At 43.7% G+C, this 24,424-nt stretch overlaps 1 protein-coding gene across 3 annotated transcripts in view; it reads left to right on the top strand.

Annotated features, from left to right (window-relative positions):
* The window catches only part of dbnd1 (Dysbindin domain-containing protein 1), a 43,469-nt gene that overhangs the window by 9,065 nt on the left and 9,980 nt on the right, over positions 1 to 24,424 (top strand). For 2 of the 3 annotated variants that reach the window (XM_014175703.2, XM_014175700.2), the window contains 2 exons: positions 5,184 to 5,339; positions 19,250 to 19,387. In XM_014175703.2, the coding sequence (XP_014031178.1) occupies positions 5,184 to 5,339; positions 19,250 to 19,387 (294 nt within the window). 3 annotated transcript variants of the gene reach the window in all.

The raw sequence follows: 24,424 nt of genomic DNA, 5'->3' as shown, positions 1-24,424 counted from the left end.
ATGTGGAGGCTATATACAGGGGGTACCGGTACAGAGTCAACGTGCGGGGGCACATGTTAGTCAAGGTAATTGAGGTAATATGTACATGTAGGTAGAGTTAAAGTGACTGTGCATAGATAATAACAGAGTGTAGCAGCAGCGTAGAGGGGGTGGGAGGGGCAATGCAAATAATCTAGGTAGCCATTTGATTAGCTGTTCAGGAGTCTAATGGCTTGGGGGTAGAAGCTGTTAAGGAGCTTTTGGATGGGCTAGAGTTAGTACAGGACACCACCCTGAGAAGTGTGGGTGGGTGGGTGGGTGGGTGTGCGTGTACACTTGCATGTGTGTGTGAATGTGTGATAGTTTGATCAAGTGTGTATGGATTTCTACTAGAGTGGGGAGTGTGTTCTGTAGATGACTGTGCATATGAGTTTACCGAATGTTTAGGTGTATATAGGTATGTGTGAGAGAGACTAGAGGTCTCTGTATGTGGCTGTGTGTTGGTTTGTGAGTCTTCTAAGATACACCTCAGCTCCCTGGATAATATTCCATGACTCAGAGCCTGGTGGAATGTGGTCTTCCTCCAAGGAATGTGTTGTCTCAGAACATCAGATGAGACAGCCATTTTCAATTTAAACCTAATTGAATGTCCAACTTGGCCTAGTACACAAGCACATCCACATAAGTCTCTTTCCATCACTGTCTGTACATGACTCACACACACTGGAGGAGATCTAAATTACCGTTACACACAACGTCATACATTCAAACACACACACACACACACACACACACACACACACACACACACACACACACACACACACACACACACACACAGAACATAGATACTGTGCATACTACATTTATTTCTAGATAAAACAGGGAGTGTATGTGTAAACCTGTCTATGGTAAAACCCACAGCATGCAGTGTTAAGGAAAGGGAACAGAGTTATTCAGAGTTAATGTAGATACAGTAGGTGATGTAATAACCTGGGGATTAATGTTACTGTAGATTATCATCAGTACTCATGGTTAACCTCCTGTTCAAACCCTCCTATTACACTAAATATTACACTAGATGTGAGGGAGTTATTCAATAGGAAGTGGATCATTTAACTGTGTGAGCCTGGTAGAAGAGTAATATGAACTTTGATAATCTCATTTTGGTGCCATTTCATCCCCTTAGCCTCTTTGAAAAGCTACACAGAATGGCGGCCCTGTGATAATTGCAGTCCAAAGGGATAAAAACCTGAACTCTGAAATGAGAGGGGAAATAAAGGGATAGAGAACCACAGTAAAAAGGTTTAGTGAAGTGGATAAAATGAGACTTTCAGAGTTTTAACTCTTTAAATAAAACATGTGAGTGAGTATAGGGAGGCTCTGAGGCAGTGGTTCATTGAAACGGAGGTAGTGAAACTGAAACAGTAGAGCTACTGTCACAGGACAACCTTTTACATAACAACACACATTCTCTTTTCCCTGTGAGCAAAGCACAGCACAGGACAGTGAAACAGGCTCTGTAGAAAGACAGGAGCACCAAGATATCTGAAAATAGAACAAGTAAGACAAACGGTTTCTCATCTGACAATTGAAATGCTATAAAAACAGAATCTTCCACTTTGAAATGTACACTGGGGGTTATATTGCAGAAAACGTAATAATTATTGATTTTTCAACACATTTTGAAATTCTAGATTGGTGATTATATTCTTTCTGTTGCAACCCAAATGCCAATACTGGTATTTTATGAAGTGTTTATTTACTGTGTGTGTGTGTGTGTGTGTGTGTGTGTGTGTGTGTGTGTGTGTGTGTGCGCATGTGCGCGTGTTTATTCACGTACAGTGTGGAGAACAGGTATTTGATACACTGCCGATTTTGCAGGTTTTCCTACTTACAAAGCATGTAGAGGGCTGTAATTTTTATCATAGGTACACTTCAACTGTGAGAGACGGAATCTAAAACAAAAATCCAGAAAATCACATTGTATGATTTTTAAGTAATTAATTTGCATTTTATTGCATGACATAAGTATTTGATCACCTACCAACCAGTAAGAATTCTTGCTCTCACAGACCTGTTAGTTTTTCTTTAAGAAGCCCTCCTGTTCTCCACTCATTACCTGTATTAACTGCACCTGTTTGAACTCGTTACCTGTATAAAAGACACCTGTCCACACACTCAATCAAACAGACGCCAACCTCTCCACAATGGCCAAGACCAGAGAGCTGTGTAAGGACATCAGGGATAAATTGTAGACCTGCACAAGGCTGGGATGGGCTACAGGACAATAGGCAAGCAGCTTGGTGAGAAGGCAACAACTGTTGGCGCAATTATTTGAAAATGGAAGAAGTTCAAGATGACGGTCAATCACCCTCGGTCTGGGGCTCCATGCAAGATCTCACCTCGTGGGGCATCAATGATCATGAGGAAGGTGAGGGATCAGCCCAGAACTACACGGCAGGACCTGGTCAATGACCTGAAGAGAGCTGGGACCACAGTCTCAAAGAAAACCATTAGTAACACACTACGCCGTCATGGATTAAAATCCTGCAGCGCACGCAAGGTCCCCCTGCTCAAGCCAGCGCATGTCCAGGCCCGTCTGAAGTTTGCCAATGACCATCTGGATGATCCAGAGGAGGAATGGGAGAAGGTCATGTGGTCTGATGAGACAAAAATATAGCTTTTTGGTCTAAACTCCACTCGCCGTGTTTGGAGGAAGAAAAAGGTTGAGTACAACCCCAAGAACACCATCCCAACCGTTATCATGACGTTGGCCTCTTTGAGTACAGGGAGGACAGTTGACCCCCTCCCCCCCTTTTTGCACCATCCCCCAACCTACCTTCCCCCACCCAGTCCCTGTGTGAAGTAGTGGTAAAATTCCAGGAGAGTCTCTGGCCACATGGCCCATAGAGAGACACAGGAAATTCTTCCAACTCACAGAATTGGGGAGCCAAGCGACATTTGTGTTCTGGAGAAGGTATGGAAGATTGGTGAAGAATCCAGCTACGAACTGGTCCGCTTGGTACAATTTTGTGATACTCAGAAGAGACAATATAGCCATATTACCATAAAACTGTTTATATAATAGCCTCAGCTTGAGACTTGCATCATAATGGTTGTATAAAATGTATTAATAAGGATAAAGCTATTTGTAATACATTGAGATGCTATGTACTGATGTTAATGTGATAGAATTGGATTTCTGTACCAAGCTTCACTCAGCCATCGGCACGCCCCCAAGGGACACAGACAGGACCAGGCATCATTTGACAAGCCTGTTCAAGGGTCACTATAAAACTATACCCTGAGCTACATTTCTCCAGACCAGGCCTCCACTCCATGGCCAATAGGTTTTACCATCCAATTCCTCTACTGAAAGTGAACTATACCACGTGGTTAACTTTTAGACTATTGATACTGACAGAATAAGAACAAGTCTTTGATATTCATTATTAGTCTGCAGCTAAGTAAATTATATCATCGAACGCGAAGACCAACGAAACATCCATTCTATGACGACATTAATGAATGTCGCTTTGAAAGATCCATTCTAACCGAGAGAGAGAGAGAGAGAGAGAACTCTCCATCAGAACGACGCTCGAACAAGGATCCCGACGACACATGAGCGTAAATATATATTGATTGCAATTGTTCCCGAATGAGCGAGCCTTCAATTGTCAATTGTTAATATTAATGAAGTCTGTGTACCTTCTCAGCTGACCGTTTATGACCCATTGTCTAACAGACCAGCCATGCCTGTTAGCCATTAGGGCACATTACTATACCAATCCTTTGTGACGATAATTACTGTTTGTATGTTTTCTGTTAATTACTTAGTGTAGTAAATAAATGATTTTAAGACAATTGATGTATGGATGATTTTAGTAAAGACTGGGTTCGTGCAGATACAACAATTTACGACGTTTGGAATGAGACTGAACGCGAGGTAAAATACACCATTTAAACCAGAAGATAATCGGCCTATATTATAATATAGGAAAGTTATATTAGGAAAATTATGACTTTGTAATCTGAATATTCTCCTTGGTTCCCCGATCTCCTAGTTAATTACAATTAAACGATTAATCAGTTTAATCGCGTGATAATAATTACAGGGAGTTAATTGATAAACATGTCTTCAGTTTAATGGTACCCCAAAGACACGACACCGTGAAGCATGGAGGTGGAAACATTATTTGGGGATGCTTTTCTGCAAAGGGGACAGGATGACTGCACCGTATTGAGGGGAGGATGGATGGGGCCATGTATCGTGAGATCTTGGCCAACAACCTCCTTCCCTCAGTAAGAGCATTGAAGATTGGTCATGGCTAGGTCTTCCAGCATGACAACGACCTGAAACACACAGCCAGGGCAACTAAGGAGTGGTTCCGTAAGAAGCATCTCAAGGTCCTGGAGTGGCCTAGCCAGTCTCCAGACCTGAACCCAATAGAAAATCTTTGGAGGGAGCTGAAAGTCCGTATTACCCAGCGACAGCCCCGAAACCTGAAGGATCTGGAGAAGGTCTGTATGGAGGAGTAGGCCAAAATCCCTGCTGCAGTGTGTGCAACCCTGGTCAAGAACTACAGGAAACGTATGATCTCTATAATTGCAAACAAAGGTTTCTGTACCAAATATTAAGTTCTGCTTTTCTGATGTATCAAATACTTATGTCATACAATAAAATTGTAATTATTTTCTTAAAATCATACAATGTGATTTTCTGGATTTTTGTTTTAGATTGGTTCTCTCACAGTTGAAGTGTACCTATGATAAAAATTACAGACCTCGGCAGTGTATCAAATACTTGTTCTCCCCACTGTATGTGTGCACGTATGTGTGCAAGTGTGTGTGTGTGTGTTATACAGCATTGTGCACAGCAGGGTGGGTCCATAAACAAATGTCACATAAGACATCCTCAGGAGAAGATGGATAGGCATGGTCACCCAAAATAGCCTGTTAGTCACGCTCTGCTTCCTGAGGCGAGATGCACAGCGGCTAAATATGATTACCAGCACACAGCGTAAATGCATCACAAAACACACCTGCCAAGCATGAATAAAAGGAGATCATGGATGCAGGAAGGGCTAGACAATGACAATGAACACTCACTCTTACCTGTCTCATTTGCTCTCTCCCACTGTTTCTCTGTGTGTGTGTGTGTGTGTGTGTGTGTGTGTGTGTGTGTGTGTTTGCCACCACAGAGCCCAATAAAGACATCCAGAAGTTGCTGAAGCCTTCCAGCTCAGGGGACCTTTCCAAGGAGTTGTACCACAACCCAGTGGGGGAAGAGGAGGGAGGGCTTCCTGGACACACCGCTGGCCTGCTGCACGTCACCGAGAGGAGACGTGAGTACCGGGGTAAGGGGAGCGATGGAGGAGTGGTGTGGATGGATGGATGGATGGATTGGATGGATGGATAGATAGAAAAAAGGAGTGGGGGAGGATGGGGAGGATAGTAATTATGGATGGTAGTTGGATGGAATTTTAACAATATAATATGGCTAGTAAGCCAAAATTTTTTTTAAACTGTACAGTTCTACAAACCTTTAGATTGAGAAAAGTTCTTTATAGAACCAACCAAGGGTTGTAACCATAGTGGAACCCTTTTTGGTGCTATATGGAACTTTTTTTTTTAAGGTTTTATAAAGAACCATGAAAAAAGATTCTATATACAGTGGCACCAAAAAAGGACCTTTCTCAATCTCAAAGGTTCTTTGTAGAACCGTAGCGTGGTTTTTATTCTGGTTTACTAGCCATATTATATTGTTAAAATTCCATTATTCTGGTTTACTAGCCATATTATATTGTTAAAATTCCATTATTCTGGTTTACTAGCCATATTATATTGTTAAAATTCAATTGCAGTTATTATTGTGTTTTATTAACAAATTAAATCAGGTGTGCCAGCACTGGAATGGCTGTGGGTCCCTGTAATGCTCGGGCGTCGTGGGTGAGGAATCAAACGCAGGAAGCAGCGAATACAGGGTAGTGGCTTTTAATGTCCAAATGGCGAAAAACACAAGCCACCCCAAACAGGCACACAAAACAAAGTGCCCCAAACACAGGGGAAAACACAGTCGGCGCGGAGACACGTGATGCCGCGGAGCTGAACAGACGTTGACAAACCGAGCTCTTGAAATGTATCCTATTATTACCTAAATAACAACGTTGAAACAATATTCTAACATCGGCTGATAAATTGTCAAATACTTACCTTCCCAAAGAGCCATGGACCTCCGACCGAGAGGCAAGAAGGACGACCAAAACGTCGTTGAATCCCAAGACAACGATAATGCCACAGCTAGCAAGTTTAGCATTAGCCCTCATATCTCAGACGACGGTTCCAGACTATTGCTCTCGGCAGCCTCGCAAGACATGCTGGCTACTCTCCTCCGGGAAATTCAGGATGGTAACAAAGGTCTTTCTATGAAAATTGACAAGAAATCGGCTGAACTCCATTCTTCCATCGACGACCTGAAATCCTCCATGAATGATCTCCTTCTGAGAACGACTGAGGCCGAGATGCGCATTAGCACAGTTGAGGACACCGTCGCTCGACATGACCAGGTTCTGATAGAACTGCAGAAGGATAATGCCTACCTCAAAAACAAAGTAGACCAGATGGAGAACCAGAGCAGACGCAGTAATATCCGTGTGGTGGGATTGAAAGAGGACAGCGAGGGCCGTGACCCGGTCCGCTTCTTCACTCAATGGATCCCGGATGTCCTAGGCATAATCAACTTCACCAAGCCGCTGGAAATCGAACGCGCCCACAGAACATCAGCGCCGAAACCCCGGCCAGAGGAGCCCCCACGTGCAGTTCTGGTCAGGTTCCTCCGTTTCCAAGACAGAGAGAAGATACTGCAACTCGCAAGAGCCAAAGGGGACATCACCTTCGATGGCAAGAGGGTCAGCCTTTTCCCGGACATGAGTGCCGATCTCGCCAGACGTCGCAAGCAGTTCAGACCTGCCGCCAAAGCACTGAAGGAGAAGAACATCACCGGCTACCTCATCCACCCTGCGCGGATGAAAGTTCAGTACAAAGGCCGATGCCATATCTTCAACACACCGGGAGAAGTATTCACTTTTCTCAAAGAACCGAACCGCGACTGAAAAACCGTCTCTCTGGGGGATAAGATCCAATCTGTTTGTTTTCTCTTATCTGGACTGATCTGCTGATATCGGATCCGTCTACCCCGCTATCCGGTCGCTATAATTGATTTGTACATTTTCAACTAACTGTTTTTCCCCGGGGTGAGTTCTATTACATTTACAGGAGACTATATTTTGGTTTAGTCAATATCCACTGGACGAAGCAATAAGTGGGTTTAGGCCCACCGCTTCCCCGCCATTTATGTTTCTCCTCTCCCGAAAAGAGACTCAAGCAGCCCTTACCGTGGGCAGTAATTATTCAGCCATAAATGCTTATTCACAACGTTTGTTTTCAATTTAGAGAGCTCGCAGGTTTTAGTTTACGCCAAGGTTTAGCTAGTAAGAGTAAGGTGGAAAGCGAGCAGCAACGTATCTCTACAAGTGGATTCATGTTTGATTGTTGGGATTGTTGTTCTAGTCTGACAATCGGGGTGGGTGGGTTTTTTCCCCCCTTTTTTTCCATGTTTATTGTTGTTTCCTTCCTGAAGAGGCACATAGGTCACTTCTGTGTTCAAACCAAAGTTGAAACATTTCCTGACTATTTACATATGAGAGATTTCCATTCGGTTACATATTTCAAACCCAACCTATGCTTAATCCACTAAAATATGTCACATTCAACGTAAAAGGCCTTAACAGCCCGATTAAAAGGAAAAGAGTCTATACATACCTTAAGAAATTAAAGGCCGATATTGTGTTTCTACAAGAAACACATCTTACAGCCAGCGAACACAAGAAATTGAAGAGGGAATGGGTAGGACAAGTTTTTGCGTCCCTCTTTTAACTCCAAAGCAAGAGGAACTGCAATTTTGATAAGTAGACACATCCCCTTCTGCGTCAACAACACCATCTCTGATCCCTCGGGCAGGTTTGTTTTGGTGCAGGGGCATATGTTTTCAGAGTCTTGGACCCTGCTGAATATTTATGCTCCTAACTCCGATGACCATATGTTTATACAGAATGTCTTCCTTCAGGTCGCTCAAGCACCACCAGGATGGCTACTGGTTGGAGGAGATCTAAATTTTTGTTTAGATACAGTCCTTGATAGGTCCTCGGATAAACCCTCCCTTCTTACCAAAGCCGCCAAGCTCACCATGTCATTCATGAAAGATCTTAATTTACTAGACATCTGGAGACAGTTGCACCCACAGGATAGGGACTACTCTTTTTATTCACACCCACACAAGACACACACACGCATAGATAACTTTTTACTATCGACCCAACTGTTTCATAGAGTGTTAGATATCGAGTATCTCCCCAGATTGCTTAGCGACCATTCTCCTCTGGTATTATCAATCTCCATTCCTAACAAGGTAAACGGAGCATATAGATGGAGACTAAATCCTACACTCCTAAAGCAACCAGAATTTTGTGCATTTATCAAAGAGCAGATCAATATTTTTACTTTGACAAACAAACCCTCCGCTCCTGACAGTTTCATTCTTTGGGACACATTGAAAGCCTATCTGAGGGGACAGATCATTTCCTATACTAAAGGGTTGAAGAGAAAATACGGTGCGGAACTGAATGTCCTTGAATCTGAAATCTCTGAGCTGGAGAAAACCTACCAAAGAGGCCCGACTAAAGATCTATATAGGCTTTTGGTAAATAAAAAACTGAAATATAATATTCTGAACACATATCAAGCTGAGAGGGCCATCACTAAATCAAAACAGCGTTATTACGAGCTTGGAGAGAAAGCTCACAAAGTACTGGCATGGCAACTGAAAGCAGAGGAAAGTAAGAGGACAATTAATGCTATAGAAACCCTTACTAATGAGATATCTTTCGACCCTACCGAAATTAATAATACCTTTAAGAAATACTATGAAGACCTCTACACTTCCCAATCAAGCGATGATCTGTCGGAGATCGACTCCTTTCTCTCCTCTCTCAACCTCCCATGCCTGTCAGAGGAAGACAGAGAGCGCCTGAGTGAAAACTTCTCTGTTCCTGAATTGGTGGAAGCCATTAAATCCTTACCTTCTAATAAATCTCCTGGGGAGGATGGCTTCCCTCCAGAGTTCTATAAAGAATTTAGGGAGCTGTTGGTCCCCTACCTCATGGAGGTACTTAAAAAAGCCGGGGAAGACAACTGCTTTCCAGAGTCTTTCTCTCAAGCAGTGATTACTGTAATCCACAAGAAAGGGAAAAACCCGCTAAAGTGCGCCTCCTATAGACCAACCTCTCTCCTTAACACAGATTGTAAACTGGTCACCAAGATGCTATCTAAGAGACTGGAGTCATGTCTTCCCCTGTTGGTCAACCCAGATCAGACTGGCTTCATAATTAATAGACTGTCCTCCAATAATCTCAGAAGGTTCTTTGATATAATTCACCTTGCTAACAAAAACAAAAAACCTAGTGTCGCAGTATCCCTCGACGCTGAAAAGGCCTTTGATAGGGTTGAATGGCCATACCTCTTTCGCGTCTTGGAAAAGTTTGGTTTAGGTACCGTTTTTGTAAATTTGATAAAATCACTCTACAAATCTCCTAAAGCTAGGATTGCTACCAATGGGATTACTTCCTCCTCTTTCCCTCTCTATAGGGGGAACAGACAAGGTTGCCCAATTAGCCCCCACCTCTTTGCCCTTGCCATCGAACCGTTGGCTGAGGCTATTAGATCGTGCCCTGACATACATGGCTTTGAGGTGGGCCCCCATACCCATAAACTATCACTCTTTGCGGACGACCTTATCTTATTTCTAACAAACCCAGAACACTCCCTCTCTCACTTGCAGATCCTACTACAGTGTTATAGCTCTTTCTCTGGATATAAGGTTAACTTCGATAAAAGCGAAATCTTACCGCTGTCTGTCTTTGACCATCATACCATCAAGCACAAGTTTCCTTTTCGATGGTCGCCTCTGGGCTTCACATATTTGGGCATAATGGTGGATGGTAACCTGAACAACCTCTATAAACTCAATCTGGCCGGCTTGTTGCAGAAGGTGGAGGGTGACCTGTGTAGGTGGATGGACTTGCCTCTCACCCTACTGGGTAGAATCAATGTGATTAAAATGAATATCCTGCCCAGATTTCTATATTTGTTTCAATCTCTCCCAATCCCTGTGCCCGCAGCATTCTTTTCCTCTCTTGACAAGCTGACCAGACGGTTTATCTGGCATGGCAAAACCCCGAGGGTTAGCCTGGTCAAACTGACCCTGGATTACAGTCAAGGGGGCTTAAACCTCCCCAATTTTAGAATGTACTACTGGGCTGCTCAGTCTAGGTTTCTGGCTCAGAGGTTTGACAATGGTCCCTCCCCCTCATGGTTGAACATTGAAAAACTTGAGATGAATGATGACACGGGGGCAGAATTGTTTTACAAATGGGACAGAAAATCTATAAAAACCATCACAGACAACCCTTTAATCATACATTCTGTCCTGGCATGGTGTAAACTGCATGAGCTGTTCGGACGAGGGGGATTTCTCTCCCCTAAAACCCCTTTATGGAACAATAGATTGATCCCTATGTTTTTCCAGAATAGTAACTTTAGACCATGGTCTGATAAGGGGATCACTCTTCTGGAACACTGTTATGAGGAGGGAGTTCTTATGTCTTTTGAACAGCTGAAACAGAAATACCACTTGTCTAACAGGGACTTCTTTAGCTACCTACAACTACGAGACTTTATTAGGGTGACTCTCAAGGGACAATGGAACCTACCTAAGATGTCACCTATTGAACAATTCTGCCATGCAGACCAACCACTACTCAAGACCATTTCCCGTGTTTACGATGCTCTAATGTCAGTACTAACACTGCCTGAGCTAGATAAACCCCGACTTAGATGGGAAAAAGATCTGGGTATTGATCTTGATGAGGGCCTATGGAGTGACCTATGCAGGGATGGTGTTACATCCACATTGAACTCCAGATACAGATTGATCCAGTTTAATTTCCTCCATCAGCTCTATATCACCCCATCTAGACTGCACAAGTTCAATCCTGATATCTCCTCCCTATGTTTTAGATGTGGCTCAGATGAAGGAACATTCCTCCATTCCACTTGGCAGTGTTCAAAACTACATGGTTTCTGGCAGGGGGTATGCGATACCATATCCTCAATCCACGGGGTTGCATTCCCTTTAGACCCCGAGGTCTGCCTACTGGGTAACTATACTAACACCAATCTTAGGCAAAGTCATACAATAAAGCTAACAGAAATATTGCTAGCGATTGCCAAGAAATGTATTGCCTTGAAATGGAAATCGGATTCCCCCCTACCAGTGGCAATGTGGCTATCGGAAGTTAATAGTTGTATCCCACTGGAGAAAATCACTTACTGCTTGAGGAATAAGTTAAAGACATTTTACAGAATTTGGCAACCTTTTATTGACTATATGGAGAATCTCCCCCCACACCACATTGATTGAATCTCTATATAATTCTTATATAATGTTTCACACGTAATGTATAATATGTAGCTTACAGCAGGTGACCATATGAATCAATGTCTCATTATTATTATTAATATTTATTTTATTATGATTTATGTATCATGTATGTTTTTTATGTATTATGTATGCCCGTATATATAATTTTTATTTTTTATTACGCTCGTCTGTTACCGTCACTTTGTCCTTTGTTGTCTAACATTTTTTCACTTTTGTTTTGAATGTTCTTAATTGGAAAATGCAAAAATAAAATATTCTAAAAAAAAACATTAAAAAAACACAGTCGGCGCAAAACCAACGCACTAGCGCAAAAACACAACCAGCGTGTACACAAGCATACAACAGATAAACAATCCCGCACAAAGAGCAGGCGGGCCAGCTAGCTCATATAGCCCCGCTAATCACCCCCACTAAGAACAGGTGCAAACAATAACAGAAAGGGGGAAAACAAAAAGGGAATCAGTGGCAGCTAGTTGGCCGGTGACGACGACCGCCGAGCGCCACCCGAGCAGGAGGGGGCGCCACCTTCGGTGGGAATCGTGACAGTCCCTGAGGAGATTATTGATAACTACTGACTTAGTTAATCATTCTGAATTGACACAAGGCCATATGTGAATCTTTCACAAGAACACATCACTAGCCTTTGTCACATATAACATGTGATAGCATAAGACAACAGATTACATCAACTGGAATTACACCCTCTCACGGTTGCACAAAAAGAGCTGTGACTAATCCACGGCCCAAAATATTTGAATGAGCCGCCGCACCTATATTTTAATTATTACTCAAATAAAATAAAATTGAGCTGCAAAGAACCATTGAAGGGCTCAAAGGGTTCTTTGGGTCAGGATTGTTCCATATAGAACCTTCCCCCTTCCCAAAGAACCCTTGAGAAACCTTCATTTTTTTGTGTGTAAGAGGTGGGTCATTTTTTTAGTTTGGCGTTGGGGCACAGGTACACACTGTGGTTAGTTCCTCACTTCCTCTGGGGTTAAATTGGGATATATTGCGCCCATCTTCCCAGTTCCCCTGAGCCGACTTCCACCCTGTCCTGTACCCATCCCCACTTCCAATCCCTGTGCTAAAAGGCATCATTGTGTGTCTGTCCCCCCACAGAGGGAGCCATGTGTCACTGTGCCTATCTGCACCAGGCCCAGGGCTGAGCCAGAGGCAGACAGACACAGAGACAGACACAAGCCTCACAAGGAGGTCTTTATCTACACATCGACTAAACACCCATTCAGGGAGGCGGCCACTACAGCCCAGTATCTGTGTCCTTCTGCCTTAATGAGACACCTGGGGCACAGTTACCCTACGGACAGAGAGGGAGGGAGGGTGAAATGTGTTACTCTGTCAAATCCCATGTGTGTTCCTTTATAAAAACCCTTTAGTTACATCATAAAACTAGTACATTTCTTTTCTACAACAGTTTATGAATTGTGGGAGTGAATAACAATTGGATAAAGTTGTTAATAGCCCTCTTGCTGAGTTTGGCTGGACCCAATGACTTTGTTACCTCTAGATAAGGCCAAGTCCAGTTTACTTGCTCTGAGCCAAGCATCACACTGTGCACTATAACCAATCCTATTGAGACACAGTGGAAGCCCCTGTTAAAGCCTGAGTGTATGAGAGTGTTTGGGAATCATTATAGCCTCATTACAGGCTGTTGTTTAGACTGGCTGTCCTATACTGTGCTCATCGTTTCGCTAAAGGGGGAGACCCTTACAACCATGTCTCTAGCTTACCCCGTCACCCCCCTCGATCCTCATTATAGGCTGCTCTGGCTAGGCTAATGATCAGTGAGCCATGGGGAGGCTGGTGGGCCTTGGGGGGGGGGGGGTCAGATACAGAGGCATTCTACTTTTTGATGGAGCCCCCAGTCTCTCCACCGCTCCCCTCAGCCAGACTACTGCTATTGACAGCCCAGCCTACCAGGCAATTATCTCAGTCTTCACTAAGGCAGATTACCCCTCTTCTCCCTCATCTTTCTCTCCCCAGATTTGTTTTCCCAAACTCTTTCTTATCTCTCACTCTCTCAATCTTTCTTTCCAATTGAGTTTGTCCGTTCCTCTTTTCCATTACATGTATACTCTTCCCTCTCCCCTTATCTTACATTTTATTACATTTTCAATATACAGTACATCCTGGCAGAGAGGAGAGACGGAGAGATCCCTGAGTACAACCACAGAGAGTGGAGGGGAGTGAGAGAAGGCAGAGCGAAGAGAAGGGAGAAGAACAATAAAAAGGAAATACCTGAGGCTGCATTTAAGTTGGGGCCAAAAGCCAAAGAAACAGCAAAAGTCATTTCTAAGTCCTCTTTATTTTTTGTCATTTTCAATTTGTAACCGTCGGCCAAAAATAGTAGGACAAGAAGGACAAGTGGTTGGTTTGGGTGTGTGTGTGTGTGTGTGTGCTTCACAAGTAGGCTACTGCTTAGCATCCTTTAAACAGCTGCCATACTAGTCTACTGTATGACTGACACCTTTCCTTCTCAATGTGGATGTATTATGGTTCTAGTCCCGCCAATGGGCTCCCTATAGAGACACCAACCTTGCTGGGAGGGAAAATGTGTTACTGATCAATTATTCAAGGAGAAATGGGGGTGGGAGAAGACAGGAAAGAAGAGAGGAGGGGTAGAGGAGGGGTTAGAGGAGAGTAGAGGGGTAGAGGAAAGAAATTAACAAAGGGGACTGGGATGACTAACTAGTTTAGAGAGAGACAGAAAAAGAGAGAGAAAGCGGAGGTGGCATTTCTTTATAACCCCTTTCTGTCTTCATCTCCCCTCTCTCCCTCTCTCTCCTAACTAATTTTAACTACTTCTCTTCCCTCACTCCCTCTTCTCTCTCTTTCTCTCCCTTTCTCTCCATTTCTCTCCCTTCCTCTCCCTTCCTCTCTCCTGCTCTTGCTGGGAGATTCAAGAGGCAGACAGCCGTGGGCAAGCCTATTCGGGGCCTCTGGGGAGAACTCATCCAGTAGAAGCTCTTCTCAAAGTCTGATCTTAGGCCTGCCCTCCCTCCCTACCACACACACACACACACACACACACACACACACACACACACACACACACACACACACACACACACACACACACACACACACACAAACATTGTACCCTACATTCCTCTTCCATATTCACACTTCCCCTCAATACATTCTTAAACCCAAATAATTTTCTCAGGGAGGGGTTGCACCTGATGCAAGCCCTGAGGGTGTGTCGGCTTAGAGGACTGATGAAGCAGAATATAGTATGGGGTTATTAGAGTACGACAGCACCCCCCATATAATAGATTTTGTAGATTTATTAAAATATGCATGGGCACATTTCATTATCCAGCTTGCTCATGGTCTAGTCTAATGGCTAGAATATAGCCTAAACCATGCCACATACCAGGTCACATGGTCTAGTCTAATGGCTAGAATATAGCCTAAACCATGGAACATACCAGGTCACATGGTCTAGTCTAATGGCTAGAATATAGCCTAAACCATGGAACATACCAGGTCACATGGTCTAGTCTAATGGCTAGAATATAGCCTAAACCATGCCACATACCAGGTCACATGGTCTAGTCTAATGGCTAGAATATAGCCTAAAGCCTAAACCATGGAACATACCAGGTCACATGGTCTAGTCTAATGGCTAGAATATAGCCTAAACCATGCCACATACCAGGTCACATGGTCTAGTCTAATGGCTAGAATATAGCCTAAAGCCTAAACCATGGAACATACCAGGTCACATGGTCTAGTCTAATGGCTAGAATATAGCCTAAACCATGGAACATACCAGGTCACATGGTCTAGTCTAACGGCTAGAATATAGCCTAAAGCCTAAACCATGGAACATACCAGGTCACATGGTCTAGTCTAATGGCTAGAATATAGCCTAAACCATGGAACATACCAGGTCACATGGTCTAGTCTAATGGCTAGAATATAGCCTAAACCATGGAACATACCAGGTCACATGGTCTAGTCTAATGGCTAGAATATAGCCTAAACCATGGAACATACCAGGTCACATGGTCTAGTCTAATGGCTAGAATATAGCCTAAACCATGGAACATACCAGGTCACATGGTCTAGTCTAATGGCTAGAATATAGCCTAAACCATGGAACATACCAGGTCACATGGTCTAGTCTAATGGCTAGAATATAGCCTAAACCATGGAACATACCAGGTCACATGGTCTAGTCTAATGGCTAGAATATAGCCTAAACCATGGAACATACCAGGTCACATGGTCTAGTCTAATGGCTAGAATATAGCCTAAACCATGGAACATACCAGGGCTTCATTCACAATCAGAGCTGTTCTGCTGCTGTGTGAGACTGCTGACAGCTGTGGAGACAGGCTCTTTCATTCCCCCCATCAAAACCAATATGGGGCAGGTGTTGCTTCTTTCAGGTCCGTTACTATGGCTATCATGACCTTTTTAGCCTTGTGTTATCTCAGCCCCAGAGTCTGAGCGAGGCTAATGTCATGCTGTTACGCCTGACAGGCTTCGGTAATGCATTTTATTAAAGTCGTAACGTGGGTGAGCGGACCAGCTTTATATCTGGTCAGGTAGTTAAAGAGCCTGGCCTGCACAGATCTAATGGCTCTGCTTAATACTTCAATTCCCTGTGTACCGTGTTTGTGCTCGGCTACTCAAACCATTTCACACCATTATATCTAATTGACCTTATAAGCCCATGTCATCCAGGCTGGTAAATATTGCTATGTTAATGCATGTCACAACCAGCTAAATACTAAAGATTGTTTACAGAGATGGGCTTTTTTTTGATGCAGTGTATCTGAAGCATGGTAAATGGATTAAGTTGATTAATAATATAATCATTTATTTTATATAGCGCTTTCCATACAGAATCTCGCTTAAAAAAAACATAAAAAAAGAATTCAGGGAGCTTGCAGTTCATGAGAGATGGTCTTCCACAGCTGGACGATAATACAGTAAGTACAGGAGTGGCTTGAGTGGATGGTCCAGTGAGGAGGGAGAAACATTGGTCCGACAGGCAGGTCTGGAGCACTTCATTAGGCAACATCTGTCTCTGAAGTTCACAGCTACTCCTCCTCTGTAGGTAGGCTGGAACAGATCCACCGCCCAAAAGTGTAGCACTCACCTGGGTGTAAGCACCTGAGTAACCACCACACCTCAGCAGTAATCAGCAACAGTCTCCTACGAGGCGAGCCTCTATCATCCCCTCACGCCACAGTCTACATCCTTCCGGAAACCGGGGCAGGTGGAACAAACAGTCGGGGAATCGTTCAAATTTAGATTAGCCAAGTGAACCAAGCAGCCTGTATCGATTTACTCTGAGGAAACAGCCAGCACACCATGGAGACAGAGCTCTTGACATCCCATAATGCTAATCAGGCCTTTATCATCACTGCATATGATTCAGCTGATGCTGTGGAGTTCAGTTAACCCCTCAGACACACACTGACTGACCCCCAGTCTCCCCATCTATACTGATCTAAGGTCAGTTGTGTGCTTTTCCATGTAAGATGGTCCTAGATATGTACAGCAGGCTAGCCCAAAGCCCTAGGGAGGTACAAGTTGCCCTTAACCAAATATTGAGGATCAGCTTAACCTCCCCAAATCTTAGCCTTCACCATTAAGGTTGGATAATGTAAAACTAACCTTCGATCAGTGTCTAGTGGCAACTTCCTCCCATTCGGTGAGGGAGGAGTAGTGCAATGGGGCAGCCTGACCTCCCACGTCGTTAAACGAGTGGCTCATTAAGCGAAGGTGAGACAGGAGTGTCTGTTTCTCTGTCTCTGATCCTCTATGGCTGCAGTTGTCTCATTAGAAGACTTCAAACGACAGCGTAATGTCAACCCGCAATATCTTTACCTTCCTCTCCTCTCAACTCTCTCCTCACTGGCGTTCCTCTCATCTTTACTGTCTCCCACTCCTTCTCTCCTCTCTCGTTCCACTTGTCCCCTCACATCTCCTCTCATGGGAGCTAGTGTCTGGAACACACAGGCAGATGTAATCAGTATTTATACTGTCTGTGGACAGGTCTGGTACAGAGGAACAAGACAATAGAGATTGTTGGAGGATTTTATATTGTTCTTTTCAGCAAGTACTGTACAAAATGTCTCTTGTTGTAGATGTGTGTTGTTGTGAGTAGCAGGGTATCCCAGGCAAAGCAAGGCCACCACTCACTGTAAGAGCCAAAGTTATACAGAGTTTGGCAAACCATCATCCATGTTGGCACCAAGCATTCAGTGACAATAATACTGTAATCCACAGAAGGGCTTACCAGGAAGAGCTTCCAAATTCAAGGCGGACAGGAGTTGGAGCGGAGATTGTTTTATTGGAGCTCACATTGTTGACGATCATTTATATTGTAGAATTCAATTGTCTAGGAACTTCTGGCACCCAATGAAATTCTCCATCTCAAATCATCAGTGTAACTCTGCCCATGTCTCCTCACAATGTGTGAAATACAGCAGAGACACCACCAGGATTATGATTTAGCATGATTATCAACTCTCTCTGACTTATAATCATATGGTTAAAGGTTTTTATCTTCTTAAATCAATGTCTGCGCTATATTTATCAGGAGAGTGAGAGAACAGCGAGAGAATGGAGCTGTGCAGCAGCGGAACAAAGGAGTGTTGAGGAGAGGGCTGTGATCCACCCTGTGGCAGTATTCTGCCTGGCTGGTAGAGAGAAATTAGCTGGGAAACGGTATCCTTAAAAACCATCCACCCCCGCTCTCTCTCTACACACAGACACACAGCTATATACACCCACTCACAAGCCAAAAATACTAGGTGTTCACAGAGATATGCCTCCACAGCACATACATAAACACACACACATACATGAAGTACATACAGTCCCTTACTATTAACACCACATAGAGCACACGGTCAGCCGTTATGCTTCACCCATGATCGCTAAAGAGTGCCAGCTCCACCCAGCCCAAAGCATTGTGTCAGACAAGCATGGGGCTGTACCACTCCATAGATGCTTAGCAAAGCATGTGTAACTAAAATATACATTTAACTGCCATACTGCATGAATGCTGCCAGTGTGGAATGTTGGGACTGTCATGCTCTTTTTTTAACGTGAATAAAAACGGTACACGTTAACGGCACAGTCGTGCTGCTCTGGTGTATCAATAGACATTGGAGCAGGGTCTGGGGTATCGGTGACTTTTGGAATCAAGAACAGGTGCCATACACTCAGGACAGAGGGCGAGGTGAAGGAACAGTCTAACCATGTTGTTTTAATACCCTCTATTTCTAGCTTTCTGGCCCTTGTCCTGATGCTCCAGTCAAACATTGGCTGTTAAGATTGGCATCATTCTGACACAGAGACCCATATCTCTTCCAAAGGACAGTTCAGCACACAAAGCCAAGCTGTCTCTCTGTGAAACAGATAAGAGAGGCCTTCTTTTTATCTTTCTATTACAGTATGGCACAGAGCATCTAAACAACACGAGAGATAAGTTCCACAGCAGGGGGCACTGAGAATGAGAGGGATGGTCAGGAGGGTGTGGAGGGTTGTGTATGTGTGTGTGGTGGAGGGGGTGTTCTGGGTGAGTTGTGTAGACAGCGTTGAGCTGTAGTGAGATATTACACATCTACTGGGTTGTTATTGAGTTTATCATAAAACCCACCAGCTACTCCATAACAGTCCATAACTATGACCTTACTAATTTCCTTTCTCTCTCTGACCCTGCAGAGCCTCTGAGCAGCGTGTCCTCCCTGGAGGTGCACTTTGACCTCCTGGACCTGACAGAGCTAACCGACATGTCTGACCAGGAGCTGGCTGAGGTGTTCGCTGACTCTGATGAGGAGAACCACAATGAGTCCCCAGCAGGTTAGACCATTTTCAGATACTCAATTAATCAACAAATGAACCAATCAATGTACTCAATTAATCAACAAATGAACCAATCAATGTACTCAATTAATCAACAAATTAACCAATCAATCTACTCAATTCATTAACCAATCAATCTACTCAATTCATTAACCAATTAACCAATCAATCTACTCAATTCATTAACCATTGAATGGTGGATTTGACAACCCACGTGTTCTCTAACCAAGATGACCCTAGTGTGATGGACTGGCTAAAACATTGTCTTTGTTCGCCTTGAGAGAACCATTACCCAAATTGAATTTCCTCCTACTTTGGGTGAACACAGTTGGATGTTAGAGTGAATGTTTTTCTCTCTGCAGGAGACAAAACAGAAACACTATCTCTGTTTACTCTGTTCTCCTCTAAAAACTCTGTCCACTAGACAGACTCATTTACATATCACCCCATTCTGTAGCATACGACCCCATTACATCAAAATCTAAAAAGTTTAGCTGATCGTGTGTGTGTGTGTGTGTGTGTGTGTGTGCGCGCACAGGGTCTATAGAGCACTCTAATAAAAAGCTTACAATTGTGGTCTCTTTGGCTGCAGCGAAAGGGACACATGGGAGAACCCAATTAAACTTCAGCAGCACATTGGATTGAACCTTCCTCTGAATTCTTACTGCAATTTAAGCAGTTCTCTATATTTTGTGATATTGACCAAGATACAGTATATTCCTGTTATGCATCTCTGGGAGATTCTCATTTCAGTTTGTGCCCATGTCAATGTTGATAGTTATTGGCACCAGATCCCAGGCTGGGCACAATAGACTACTGTAGCATAGCACTAATTAGCATTAGTTAGAGGGAAGTCTGATTAACCTGTGATCAGGCACGCGTCCGGGCCCAGCAAACCACCCTCCTCACAACCAGAGGAAGCAGGAAATCCATCCAATGTATTACTTATGATCCATAGCCCCATGTTTCCTGCTGAGAGGGAGAACGATCCTCATAGAGCTCCACATCATCACTCCGTTCAAATGCTTTACGCTCACACTCTCACACTCACCTCATCTCCCTTAAGAAGAGATATGTGTGCACTCTCAGGAGTGCACACTTGGGAACAGTACTAAGATGTTTACTTTACAATACACCTGTTCTAAACTCATGTATGTTCTCAGCATGGGGAACCACAGAGAGCTATGTTCAGCTCTATGTGCGGGATATTAAAATGACCTCACAAAGGTGCACTTTAAGAAATACAGCAATCTTGCTTAGATATCACCCACGCTCCTTCTCCTTATTGCCCCCAGGATTGACCCATGCCAATTTATCACATTACTCCCCATAAAAAGGTATTGTGTTGCTCCCTTGTCTGACCTTAGCCCGTAAATCAGGGGTTCCGAAACGTTTTTGGCCCACGACCACATTTTGATACTGGAAAATTCTCACGGCCCCAACCATGTGGAAAAAAATGATGTAATTAACAGCCAATGTTAGCCCCAAATACAAAAGTTATGGCAGTCAATTGAAAAACATTCTAACAGTATTTTTGATTGTCTTCTCAACTCACCATCACATACTTTTAATGTGGGGCTATGACAGTCATCTGCAAATGAGTCTGACATAATGTATCTTTTCTCACCACCACTAATGAGATGGGTGTACTTGATGCATGTGGCGTCGGAGCTTCTCAAAGTCCGGGGACACGTTCGACAGTGCGCACCTCATATCTGCTGTCACATCCAACCTGGACCGAAATTTGGTTTTAATGCAGACGTGAGCACAGAATCCAGCTTCATACATATATAAGTTGGCAAAGGGTACCATGAGTTTAATGGTGCTTTTAAGACAACTGGGAACTCAGAAAAAAAACAAGGTCAAATAATGGTGTCAGTGAGCTTCAGGTCGGAAGGTCGGAGCTCTGAGGCCAGAGTTCCAGAGTTGGAATTCCGAGTTGGATGACCATTGAAAAAAAAAAAATTCCAGTCGGAGCTCATTTTTTCAGAGTTCCCAGTTCACTTGAACGCACTGAAGTTGGAATTCGGAAATAGCTGAGTTCCCAGTTGTTTTGAACGCGGCATTAATGTCAGAGGGAGATGGCAGGGTATTCCCTTTGAGTCAGGAACCAAAACTCCTCTGTAGTGATCTGTGAATGACAGCTTAATCAGCTATTCGATTTCCCTTACCAGCATGTCAATTGAGCAAGTATCACAGTCAAATGGATTGAGAAGTAGGTGCCAAAGTGCTCTTCCAAGCATTGGAGGTGAGTAGTCATCACTCGTGTGGGACACTTACTGATGCTGTTTTCTGTTAGAAACATGCACAGCCGAGGGAAAGGGGCATGGTTCACTTTTGAATGACTCTCTCCAATAAGAATCCTTTCCTCTGAATCCACTGATCACTCATCTGTAGAAGGTTTTTGTATTTCCCCTGCATGCTTGCGTTCAGTTCGTTCATTTTCCCAAATACGTCTGTCACATGCAAGGAGACACATTTTCTTTTCATTACACAGAAAGTCAACCAAGTCTGTTTTTTTACATCCATTGTGAATGACAACAGTTCTCTCAATGCAAAAAATCTTTCCAACACACCCCCTTGATAACCACCAAGCGCAGTGGATGTTTATTTTATGTAGTTTACAATCAAAGTTACCTGCTGCAGTATATCTCTGAGTTCTGTAATCATCTTTTCCCCCCCAATTGCTCTCGGTGTATCATACAATGCATCCATATGGCAGAGGGAGACATTCTTAACTAGAGTGTGGAGGCCTGCCTGCCGTCCTGCCATAGATGGAGCCCCATCTGTGCAAAAGCCCATCATTTGATCCCATGGAATCTGTTTTTCGTCAATATAGCCACACAGCACACTGAACATCCCCTGAGTCGTTTCATGCTCGGGAATCATGAGACAGAACAGTATGTCCTCATGAATAGCATCCCCTGACATGTATAGCGAACAGAAGTCAATGGATGGGCATCTCGGCCCTCACAGCTAACGTCCATTTGGAGAGCATAAACTGGGGAGTTTTTTAGTCATTCAGTCAGAGTTTCCTCTTGATTGCTAGCAATAGCATAAATTCTTTGTTTAACAGTGTTTTCTGACAAAGGTATTGATGTGAGTTTCTGTGCCTCTGCCTCCCCACACATTGTTTTCACCATATCAATAGCGGCCGGTAATATCAACGTCTCTGCAGTAGTGTGTGGTTTCATAGCATAGCTGGCCTAGCCATTCACCGTGGGAATGATTCAAGTGCAATGGTCCAGTGTAGCCTTTTTGCATGATCTATATTTTTAAGGTTAACCACATTACAATGATTTTGAGACACAAAGACGATGTTATAATAGATATATATTTATATTTGGCGGGGATTTTGGAAATTCTCCCGTGACCTCATTTTCATATCAGGCGACCCCATACCGCTGCCGTAAGTGCATGCATGTATCTGCACAGCCTTAATCCCCCAGTGACCCCACCCACCCTCTCTCTATCTCTTTTTCTCTGTCTCTCTCTCTCTCTCACACACACACACCTCAACTCTCAGGCTGCTTTATTCACTGCATTGTGCTGTACCCCAAAACCTCCTCCTAGAATAATCCCACTGAAGGGGAGGAGTAGGAGGCACCTGACTAGGTAGATCAGTGTGATGGGGAACCCTCGTGACAGAGAGAGGCGGGAGGCAGAGAGGGGAGAAAGAGAGGGAGGGAGAAAGGGAGAAACATGAAAGAGAAATACATGAGGTGGTGATTCCCTCTCCACCGCAGCAAGGTTTCCCATTTCTCCACAAGAGACTTATGACTCCCTGAGCTCCAGTGAATATGCCAGATATCCTGGTCCTGACGGCAGAACCTCACCACAGGGCTCATGCGGTGAGCACCACAGCCATAAAACTCGCAGGAAGAACATCAGTATATCCCCAGCCGTCCAGCTATAGCCTCTGATATAGTGCAGCAGTTTTACTGACGAATCGGACAATAAAAAGCCCAGCAGGAGGAATAAGCAGCGTCGTGTGATGACCATAATCTCACTCAGTGGGGTGATACTGTCAAGGAGGTCAGGGACCGTGCGGAGATTTTAGGTGTCGTATTAAGACCTATGGCTGGTGAATGGGAGTCAGGACTAGGGTACTAAGATAGCAGAGTGGTGGTAAATGTGTTCAAAACGCCAATAATATTGTCTCACTGTGTAATACAGAACCTGATAAGTGTTTATTTTCACATCTACACAGTGCATTCAGAAAGTATTCAGACCCCTTGACTTTTTCCATATTTGTTTACGTTACAGCCTTACTCTAAAATTGATTAAACAATTTATTTTCCTCATCAATCTACACACAATATTCCATAATGAAAAAGTGAAAACAGTTTATTTTTTATTTTTGCAAAAGTATATATAAAAAAAAACAGTTATACCTTATTTACGTAAGTATTCAGACCCTTTGCTATGAGATTCCGAAATTGAGCTCAGGTGCATCCTGATTCCATTGATCATTCTTGATGTTTCTACAACTTGATTAGAGCCCACTTGTAGTAAGTTAATTTGATTGGACATGATTTGGAAAGGCACACACCTGTCTATATAAGGTCCCACAGATGACAGTGCATGTCAGAGCAAAAACCAAGCCATGAGGTCGAAGGAATTGTCCATAGAGCTCAGAGACAGGATTGTGTTGAGGCACAGATCGAGGGAAGGGTACCCAAAAACTATGCAGCATTGAAAGTCAACAAGAACACAGTGGCCTCCATCATTCTTAAATGGAAGAAGTTTGGAACCACCGAGACTCTTCCTAGAGCTGGCCGCCCGGCCAAACTGAGCAATCGGTGGAGAAGGGGCTTGGTCAGGGAGGTGACCAAGAATCTGATGGTCACTCTGCCAGAGCTCCAGAGTTCCTCTGTCGAGACCGAATAACCTTCCAGAAGAACAACCATCTCTGCAGCACTCCACCAATCAGGCATTTATGGTAGAGTAACTAGATGGAAACCACTCCTCAGTAAAAGGCACATGACAGCCCACTTGTAGTTTGCCAAAAGACACCTAAAGGACTCTCAGACG

This window comes from Salmo salar, chromosome ssa26 (genome assembly GCF_905237065.1).
Source record: "Salmo salar chromosome ssa26, Ssal_v3.1, whole genome shotgun sequence".
NCBI lineage: Eukaryota > Metazoa > Chordata > Actinopteri > Salmoniformes > Salmonidae > Salmo > Salmo salar.
Note: the sequence above shows the minus strand (reverse complement) of the source record. Positions and strands in the feature narration are given on the sequence as shown.